Here is an 11,018-nt window from a genome sequence, read left to right as displayed (position 1 = left end):
CCGAAGTACGAGCCATCGGACAGCGAGGTCGCGACCTCGCCGTTTGCCATTACGATATCGACTATACCTTCTTGTATGAAGTACATTTTAGACCCGATTGTACCCTCCTTGATGATGATATCACCTGGAAAAACAGTGATCACTCTAGTGTTATTACTGGATCTTGTTGCAAACTTATTAAAAGACTTATTACAAGTGAAAGTAATTAATGAGGCGCAAGAAGATTCGTTATATATATATATATTTTATTATATATATAAATGATAAGTGTTAAATTTAATGGAAAGGTAAAATCGATTCAACGATCAGGATAAGGAATCGATACCTGGCTGGAAGACTTCGTATCTCAATTTGGTAACGACATCCGAGACAAAGTTGGAATCGGCATTGGCAAAGAATGGCACGGATGCGACTAACGATCTGCAGTTGTAGTTGATCACATCCTGAAACGAGAAGAGAGGATAGATTAAGATTTGCTTGAAAACCAAGAGAATCGATAGGCAATGATAGTTTCGTTCCGTTTCGTACTTCTCTTAATTTCTCCGAGAGCTCTCCAAGGATCAATTCCTCGTCGAAGAATTTTCCCTGGTAGCGGTGCTCGAAGTACTCCGTGATCCTCTGTCTCATCTCTCTTGGTAACTTTCGATAGGCCATGTATTCCTCTACTTGTTTCACCTAGTTCGAGCAGAAATTTTATTAATACATATTTTTTCTTGAAATTCTGTTTTTACAATTTAAACATTTTGAAATAAGATTTTTTTGTGGAACGGGTGAAATAAAAATTAAGTTTCATTTTTGAAAGAGATGATTTACAAATTTAATATAACGATTTAATAGATTAATATTTATCATTCTAATTTCTTATAATACGATATTGTTAAATCGAATTAAATTTAATTATTATATATTGTAATTATAAATTTAATTTGATCTTAAAAATAAGAAGAATTGAAGATCTTCTTTATTACTATAATAAAAAAAAGAAACATTTGCATAAAGAAAATATTCTATTAAATATAAAGAGACATAAAGAAGAATATACAAAGTTGCAAATATTCAGAGCAAAATTTCATTTATCTTCGTGAATTGAACAAAAAATATATTACAATTTTGAAGAGAAGAGAATAAAAAACAAAATTGAAAAAGGAAAAATTCCTCTCGATGATTCGCTGTACGCTCTCTGAATATCAACTACCTTCTCGCGGTATTGTCTTCTGGAGGAATCGAGTGACTGTATGAGATTCGTCGCGTGTCCGAGGAAAAGTGCATAACAGGTAGCACCGCTGATCATACTGAGCATAGTGAGCCACATATCGGTCAAGGATTGCGGTGGAAACCTTCCGTATCCTATGCAGAGCATGTGCGACATGGCTTTGAAAAGTGCCCACGAGTATTGTTCCAGCCAAAACGAGTCCTGGAAAATATTACGATCGAATAGTGACGCATTTTCTACTCTCCATTTTGAATAATTTATGATCGTTATCGATAGATCGATTTTTAATTTTTGTCATTGATTTTGAAGAAGATGTTTAAGACAATAATATGCATACGATAAATTTATGAATAAATTTATAAATTTATGCATACAACTATAGAATAAATAATTGAAATAGACGATAGACTTAACTTGATCAAAGATATACTCCAACAGAGAATTCCAAAATGGCGAAGAACTCGTCGAATTCGTCTTGCTATTTGTCTTACTTACTTGTAATTCATTGATGGCGACCCACGAGTTACTAGGAAACCCTTGGAGCATTGGGACCAGGAATTGCAGGCAGCCACTCCAGTGGCCGATTAGGAGCATCATGCAAATCAGGTTAAAAATCCGCATGAACACCGACGCCATATTCAGGAACTGCCAACAACAACGACAAAGGTTTATTCTCGTGCCAGCTTCGGGGGCCGGGATATTGTTCACACTTCAATTAAAAACTTCTCTCATTATCCAAAGCTCCGGTTGCGTAGTGTACAGCAAATAAGCGAGTGTTGCACAAAAACGCGTCAAATATTAATTCATTTAAATACATTGTCAAAAACTATCATGGTAATTGTTTATCCAAATGTCTGAGTCAAGGATCAAGTAAAACTACCTGACGTTTCGACGTTCAGAATCGAAATTCTCGTCTTTTGGATCAATCTTTTAATGGATTCATCAGTTACATTTTTCATTCGAGTGAGAAAAAAAGAAAATTTATAATTAATTTAATATTTGAAAATTAATCCGTATCGTATATGCTATATCGAAATAAGAATTATATATTTAGAAAAATTGACTTTTGATCGATATATTTAGAACTTTTATGAAAAGAAGGAAATTTAAATAATTTATTTATCTTCATCTTCTTTAATCATAATATATATATAATATTGGAGGATCAAGACAAAATTTTTCGAATCTGAACGCGAACGATTTTAGCATCTTTTTTTTCTCCTAAATAATCTTCGCTGTTCATACTTCCGGGTTTCAGTTTTTAGTTCAAAAAGCATGCTACATTAGAAAATACGCATCACGTGGCACACAAAAGAACAAGTCAATGTAACCTAAAAAACGTTTATAGTAATGATCACTCTACGAATGCTCTAACAGATGAAACAAAACAAAAATGTATACAATATATATATATATGTGTGTATATTAGTCAATTGCATTGGTTAGGCCAAGATTCTCAGACCCGCTTATGGGCCAGACATGTTCAGGACAAGTTTCTGGGCGTTCTCTCTAAATATCCATGATCGATAGTGAACTGCAAACTGTTCAACTGAACAGTGCGCCATAAGCACGATATGGGAATCCAAGTCCTTGCTAAGAAAAGAAGCTGGAAAACGCGGAAACCATTCTGAAGAGAAAAGAGCTGATATTTTAAATTATCTTCGAAATGATGCATCTTTTTAATATATATATATATATGATAAATGATTTTTTTTTGTTAGAATATAAAAGAAATAATATAGTTTAGCTTTTGATTTTTTTAAATTAATTATTGTTTATTATATATTATATATTATTATAAATTAATATAAATTTTATATTTTGACAATGTTGAAGGAATATCGTTATGTTTATATAATTTTACAAAAATTTTAAAGTTAGTTAAATTTATAAAATTTTATGATCATAATATGATTTATTTATTATATTATTCAATTTTATTAATATAATTTAATTTTAAATGTTTTTATATAATTTAAACTTTTTTCAAAATATTATTATATACAGTATTCGTTCACGATTTAAAAAATAAATAAACGTACGTATAAAATTTCAACAATGAATTCGAGAGGAAAGATTGACAAAACTGTGAAAAAAAACAAACAAAATTCAGCGAATATTTTTCGCTCGTAACTAAAATAATTCGAAAAATGTTTATAAAAAACGTGAGAAAAAAATTTCGATTCATGATGAAATTTCTAGAAATAGCTATTTCGTTCCTTTTTTTAAAAATTAAATATTAAAATTGTTTCGCGATTTTAATCCACGCTCGCGGATATAGATTTGTTTGCCTCGAATCAAACGTGTCGATAAAAGATTTATTGATACGCGATTAACAGGATGATTAAAGATTCATTAGGGAGCCAAAATAAATCTCGTATCGAGAACGAACGAGCGCGTTAAATATTCGTTTTTTTCGATACGAGAGTTTATCGAATTATTCATGCGATTCGCGTCGGATCTTGAATGGCCGCGATTTGAATTTCAGAAGCGCGAATGAACTCATATGCTGCCCGTGTTTTTTTCCTTTCATATGTGGAATGCGTCAAGAATTATTTACGACCACGCATTTGGCATACGTTAACCGATGGATGCATATTTTTCCTATTTACCTATTGATTCGTGATAAACAAATAAATTGTCATTTTATTTTATACATTACTGTAATATACTGGAGATTTGATAAATTTTAGCATGTTGAAATTTTATTAATAATTTTGTATTTTCGATTATCCTGAACTTGCATATGTTTATTTCTTTTTTTACTTAAATCAATATTATGAAAGATACAATATATTAGTAATTATAGAAGAATATTATCGTGATTATATTACGACTGTATGAAATCTTTTGACTTTAAAAAAAAAAGAAATAAAAATAAAAATTAATTATCTGTTTCGTTTTTAATAAATTCTCAAGAGGTTGAACATCGAATTTACCATTAGGCAATTAATCAATTAGTAGTTTCAATAAAAATGGCAAAATTTTTTTCAATAACAGCATCATCAAGTATCATTGAAACTTTAGAAGAAGTCAAAAAAGTACAATTTAAAACGACGAAATACCAATTAAAACGAACGAGTATCAATACACATGATCAAGATACTCCACTCGGTAGTTCAAGTTCTATCAATAAAAAAATAAAAATCAAAGTTTCATTTATTCAATCTTTCCCCAAGAATTCAATGATCTAAAATCAAAATTAATATTATAATTAATTATTATATGTAGTATTATCTAAATACTAAAATAATACATAAATAATTATAATTTAAATTATCAAATTATCGAATTAAATATCTATCCCAATATAATTAATTCTTGTACCAAAATTTATAGTTTTAATAATCATTTAATAAAAAAAATATAAAATTGGCCATATTGACAAGTTTCCAACGTTAAAACTTATAAATTAATAACATTATAAAAATAACGATAACGATAATACAAATAACCGAATTCATAATTTCATGGCTCTCTGAAATCCCATCGAGAATGGTCTCCACGGCTTCTAAATAGATCCAGGGTCTATAGTCTAAGGATCCATTGTATCAGGGTATCGATGATGTGCGTATCGTGTGTATGTACAGCACACGTATAACGTGCGCGATCGCGCACTTCCTGTCTCTTCCGGAAGCACGCGTGCGCATGGCGAAGGAAGCCGCTACGAAGGATCGCGGAGAAACGATCTCTGACCCCGTTGATCCAATCTCAAAGTCAAAGTTTTCCAATTTCGAGACGGGCCGATACTTCGAGGCCAAGATCATTCCACGTTTATCGTAGTTTCTTATTGCTCCGATTCCCCATTTCGAAACTTGGCCGATCTTCCGGCTCTGTGAAGAACCGCGAGATCGCATCGAGACACGCTATCTGTGCGCAATCGGTAATAGGAGAAATTAGCGGGAGCTCGAGGTAGCGGAAGTTGGAGGAGGGAGGTACTTGGCAGCGCGCGGTTTCCACTTCCCTCGGTGTACAAGATGGCGAGATTATTTTTGGAATAGATGATACGGCATAGGATACGGCTAGTGTGTTATTATTGGCTTTGTTTTATCGCGAATAAATGGGATTGTCGACAATTGTTCCAGAGATTTCTGTTTCAAATGTAGAGATATGGAACTTTGTAATATTGCGCGGTTTGTCTTTAGTTTCCTTTGTTTTATTGTTGAGTGGTAATAAATGTGGTTTTTATTACGCGAATAATCTGTTATTCACGCACGTGAATAATCTGTTACTCGTGTGTCATAGTAGATTTAAATGCGATATTTTTACGATATTTAGCTTGTGTTTTTGTTTCTCTTCCTTTTACTATTAATTAAGTGGTATATAGATTGTTTTTTAATTGTATGAAAATCTTATATATATGCGTTTTTTTTTTACAGAATCGTGTGATTGTTTTTAAATTATTTAATGAATACAATTCAATGCAATTGAAAATGTATGTACAAATACTTGAAGTGTTTAATGGAAAACAAGTCGTATATTATATATCATCGCGTAAATATTATCAATTTTGATTACAATTACATCATTTTAAAGAAACATGGATTAAAGATAAAGCTTTCTTCCAATTTCCTTTTCTCTAAACATATGAAAATATAACATATGCTTATTTTCCTCTGGACTTCTTCAATTACAGAATCATATAATTTACGATTGATTTTCAATTATAATATAAGAATAGAACGTAAACAGAAAAATTTTACGAAATATGATCTAAATAATTTAACAATTCATTGCGATCAATTTATTAGCGAAGAATTGCGTATCAAGTTGTTCGCAGCCAATTTAAAATGGAGGATGTGGTATGTGGAGGATGTACGGTTGGATAAGACAAAAAAAAGATGTATTTATAAATAATTATTTTTCAAGAAATTCACGATTTATTTATGATTAATCGTCCATCATCGAATTGTTATTTACGTTATCCTAGTTACGTAGCAATGTGCGATACAACATAAATAGTGATTCACATTCAAGAATATAGAACTGCACGATCAATATCAATTTAAGAGAAACGTTGTATTACATAACACAGATTCTGCAATGCAAGAAACGTAGTACTACGTGATCGATTGTATTCCGTTTAAATTCGATAAATAATCAATTGTCTTCAAATATAATACTAATATCATATTTGTTATTTATGGATGTTATATGGATGGACAAAACATAGCATCACGATTTAATTATTTGATTAAATTATAACACTTCATCAATATCTTGTCTTTCTATTCGAAATTATAATATATACACAATCTTGTATTTTAATTACAATTATAATTTATTTGCAAAGCTAAAATATTTCTTTTCAAGAAAAACAAACAGTATTATATTATTTATTTACAGTATTATAAGTTTTCTTTCTTAAAAAAATACTATCGTTTATTTTTTCCAAAATTTATAATGCCACACGAAGTGATAATGTTTCACTCATTAACAAATATCGTAATTTACATTTTTATCGTAATTCTTCTGCTCAAAATATTCGATATTTTTTTTTCTAATCTCTTAAAATTCATTTCCTTCATTACCATTAATTTTTCACACGTTTCTAATAATAACTAAATAAATATACCAATTATAACGACTATACAATCGGAACAAAATCCATAATAAAATATCTCAATATTTAAAAATCGTGATACTATGTTTTTTTTCTCGAAAGATAGATCACAGATATTAATTCTCGTTCTTTACGAATATTAATTTCACAGATAGCGCATATCGATGCATACAGCGGTCTCGATAACAAGGTAGCAGAACACCAAAGAACGTTTCGATCGAATCAGAATCACGGATCTGAATATCGGCCAATCGCGTGTATCACGGAACTCGAAATCGAATGGCGAATGGGGATCGATTTCGATTTCAAAGGATTTGTTTCGTCGTCCTGAATCTGGATAAAATGCGCATAAACGCACGTGACACGATAGACAAAGTCGTGAGACTTTGTTCCGGATTATAATCCACAAAGGGATTGTGAAATCGTCATTCGATCTCGACACAAAAGCGCGTAGAATCCGGCAGAATTGTAAAAACGGCGTGTGTTACTATAATAGTGATAATGGTATTCATGATTGCTGATTAAATCACATATGTGTGTATGTGTGTGTTGTTTCTGCGCCTACTGGACAAGTATGGGTAAAAAAAGTAGAGGGCGATGAAAAAGACTTACTGCTATACCACAACTAGATTTCAATACATTACCTGGCAATTAAAACAAACAAGAAAAAAAAAAACAAAGAAACAAACTAACAAACATCGTATTATGGCATGCGCATTATACATACACGACACGCGCGCGTTACACATCGTGGTGGGAGAGACACATAATATAGACACACAAAGACCAGAAATTAACGATTTCTTTCTTCTTTTAAATTGTTTCTTTTTGTTTCGTTTGTCTTTTGCATAATGTACGTTTAAAAATCTTAGGATATTTTTTAAAAATATTAAAAAAAAAGCTTTTTTAATTAGAAGTTAATAAGATATTAGTATTTGAATGTAATATATAGTGTAATACATAGCGTATATATAAAATTATTAAAAACACATTTAAATTTATTTTTTTGTTTTTAAGTATTTTGTTTCAGTGTAATTTCTTGCAATTTGATTTGAGAAATTATATATTTTCGAAGCTTATTTATTTCTTTTTCCAAATATTTTCTCGTATAAAATATTTTATCGTATAAAATATATAATTTTAGAAAAAGAAATTATTTTTTAAAATATATGCGATTTATAAATATTCAAGGTTGATAATTGAAGAATTAATTGTTGTCAATTTTACTTCAATTTTTTCTTCTAAGATTTTTAAACGTATATATACGTATAGTGAATTCCATTTATCTGAACTCATCAAAGAATAAACAGTTCAGTATAATTGGAATCTACGTAACATTGTTTCGCATTGTTCAAATAGTTCACTTTCAGAAGACAAATATATCGAATCGTAAAGAATAAATAAATCGAATCGTAAAATTTCGTTCCAATAAATCAATTGAAGATAAAATTCTACAATATATTCACACGGTTTTATATAATCTATTCACGGATGGTTGCGCGCGCATAGTGGATATGCATACGCATGGTTTGAATCATTCAGAAAACAAAAGAAAAAAGGAGAAAGATAACGAGACACAAACACAAACAAAGGAACGATATACATATACATATACATTGAATTAAAACTGAACATCCAACCTTCTGTTCTACAAGAGACAGTCACAAGTCCATTTAAAAAAGACGAAAGCGTTTGGTCGTAACACAACTCTCCACGGTTATAATAAATGAACAGCTAAATGATCATCAATGGTCAAAAGTACAAGTAAACGATATAATGGCGTTTGTATATTGTACAATTACGCGAATCGTGCGCGTGTCGACACGCCGCGTCAAAGAAAATGACGCGCGCGCGTCCACGCGCGCGATCGCGCACAAGTGTGGCAACAGCGTTACTAATCAACGAAATTAACGAACACATAGTAATCAAGGTGGAAAACAAAATAGGAAACAACGCAACGACAAACTGAACAAATTGAAGGGAGCAGAATGTGGGAGAAAACGCAAAAAAAGTGGGTGGGAGGGTGGAAGAGAAGAAAGAAGAAAATAAAGGTGACGAGGTTATGGTTACCAAGGAGGACGATCGATCATCAATCGGGATTGAACGTTCTTCAGGACGTTCAGACTTTTTAAACGCTTGTTTGGATATAGATCGTAAGAATGAAAGAACGGAGGAAACCAAAAAATTGAACAAAATAAACAAAAAACATATAGAAAAAAACTAGAAAAAAGAAGAGAACAAAGGAGGAGTATGATAAACTGACGGAGTCAAATGTGGAACGGAAGAAATATTGAAAAAACGTAGAAAAGAAATTAAAAAACGGAACGAAAAAATGGCGGATAGAGAGGGAGAGAGAGAGAAAGAGAGAGAGAGAGAGAGAGAGAGAGAGAGAGAGAGAGAGATAGGGAATGAGAGAGAAAGAGAAAGAGAGACAGAGAGAGAGAAAGAGATAGAAAGAGAGAAAGAGAGAGAGAGAGAGAAAGAGCGAGAGACAGAGAACGTAAAAGAAATGCCAGCTGCCGAGTTAAATAATCATCAAGCGGCGAAAAAGCCAGGCTCTAAGCAACGAGAAGCAAGCCACCTTTTCCTCTCGCTATATAATTTCTTGTTTTTTTTATTTTTTATATTTCTTTTATTAATTTCTTTTTTTTTTTTACTGTGATTTTTTTTGTTTCTTTACTCCTACTTGCAGCCACACAACAGATAGCCAGCCAGTATATCACAAAGGGGTGCAGTTTTTTCTTGGCTGAGAAGCAACAGAGGCTCGAGGAGCTGTAGGACAGAGAGGAGGCGAGAATTGTTGAAGGTTTGTTCGTAGAGTAGCGGCAGGGGTAGCGAGCTCTCTACTCTCATACAATGCACCCTAATTATTATTCTGTTTTCTTGTTTGATTCGTTTTATTTCCGTGTTTTTTTTTCCTTGTTATTCGTCTAGGATAAAAAAGAACAGCGATGCTAGGTGGCGGGGGGCACCGGGGGAGGGGGATGGTTCTCTTCGGGGGTAGATTTTTACGCCAGTTGGCTATTAGATTTCAATCGTACTATAAAACACGTTGAATCTCGAATCTTTTCACATATATGAACGGTTTGGAAATGTCTTTTCAAAAATGTTCTTCGAAAAAGAGTGGTTTACGAAAATCGAAATTGAAATTAAACGTAATTTAACGTGGTCTTTTTTTTCTAAAGGGATACGAATGAAGTAATTTTAACATTTTGCTGTCTTCTTTCTTGGAAAATTTAAATTATAAATGGGAAGATACTTACAGGAAGTAGGAAATTGATTAGTTCACGGTAGAACGAGATTTACTGGAAGAATCCTTAATTCGTTCTCGTACTGGTTTGCGTACTAGATTCATTAAAATAAATATAAATATTCAATTGGCGGTACATTTGCAAAGGATATTTCTCTAATTCTAATTATTTAGTATATAATCACTAAGGTAGGAATGATTTACTGAAAAAATTCTTAATTAATTTCGTACCAATTTTAATTTTACCTACACGTAAATCACTTCATTTCTCTATATCTGAAAAAAAAAGTTCTAATTATACAAATCGAGAATTCAATGTTAACTTACTCCAAGCAAAAAATGACAATCTTTCCTTCTACCTTCTACTTCTACCACTACGTTTTATTTATCATCTACATTCTCTTCAAATTCATCAGACTCCATAACTCTCAGACCAATTAACTCTCTCCAATCAAAATTTTGTCTAATTTAACGAAACGAAAAATTGTCAGACATTTGGTAGCTGGATCTAAACCTAACAAAAGAATGAAATCTTACGGTTTTACGTTCTGTCAAAACAAGTTCGAAACAGTTCAAAACAGTTCAGGACCCCGCCTAGAGACGTTCATCGTATCCCCCGGATCCCCAACGTCCCCCCAAAATACATCCAAAAGCAATTCGAGCAAGGAGAGTCTCGCGAGAACCCGGGGCAGAGAGTATCCACCGCTAACAGCAGGGCAACACAATGTGTGCGATTTGCAACAAAGCGACAGAGAAGGGACGCCCAATCAACGTGCGCTCGTTTCCAAAGGATCGTGCACACCGTCTAGCGATCAAAAAAGCGTTTCAACAGATAGTGCATTGGACAGTGGGTTTGGTTATAATAATGAAACAAGATGGCGACCGTTTGTTTTTCTGGCTCGTCGGATCGATCGTTCCATGGAATTAGAAGGATCATCATTATCTTCATCAATCATTATCACCATCATCATCATCACCATCATCATCATCAC

At 32.3% G+C, this 11,018-nt stretch overlaps 1 protein-coding gene across 2 annotated transcripts in view; it reads right to left on the bottom strand.

Moving 5' to 3' along the window:
- LOC102678073 (potassium/sodium hyperpolarization-activated cyclic nucleotide-gated channel 3) overlaps window positions 1-11,018 on the bottom strand; it is a 191,080-nt gene that overhangs the window by 4,420 nt on the left and 175,642 nt on the right. Inside the window, exons 11-15 of one of the 2 annotated variants that reach the window (XM_031511085.1) lie at window positions 1,709-1,858; window positions 1,196-1,414; window positions 529-675; window positions 326-443; window positions 1-124 (exon numbers count right to left, since the gene is read on the bottom strand). In XM_031511085.1, coding sequence (XP_031366945.1) covers window positions 1-124; window positions 326-443; window positions 529-675; window positions 1,196-1,414; window positions 1,709-1,858 — 758 coding nt within the window. Of the gene's footprint in view, window positions 125-325; window positions 444-528; window positions 676-1,195; window positions 1,415-1,708; window positions 1,859-11,018 lie in introns of those variants that run through there. The other variant, XM_031511083.1, reaches the window with a different exon arrangement.

Source organism: Apis dorsata, unplaced genomic scaffold (assembly GCF_000469605.1).
Source record: "Apis dorsata unplaced genomic scaffold, Apis dorsata 1.3 scaffold_291, whole genome shotgun sequence".
NCBI classification, from domain to species: Eukaryota; Metazoa; Arthropoda; class Insecta; order Hymenoptera; family Apidae; genus Apis; species Apis dorsata.
Note: the sequence above shows the minus strand (reverse complement) of the source record. Positions and strands in the feature narration are given on the sequence as shown.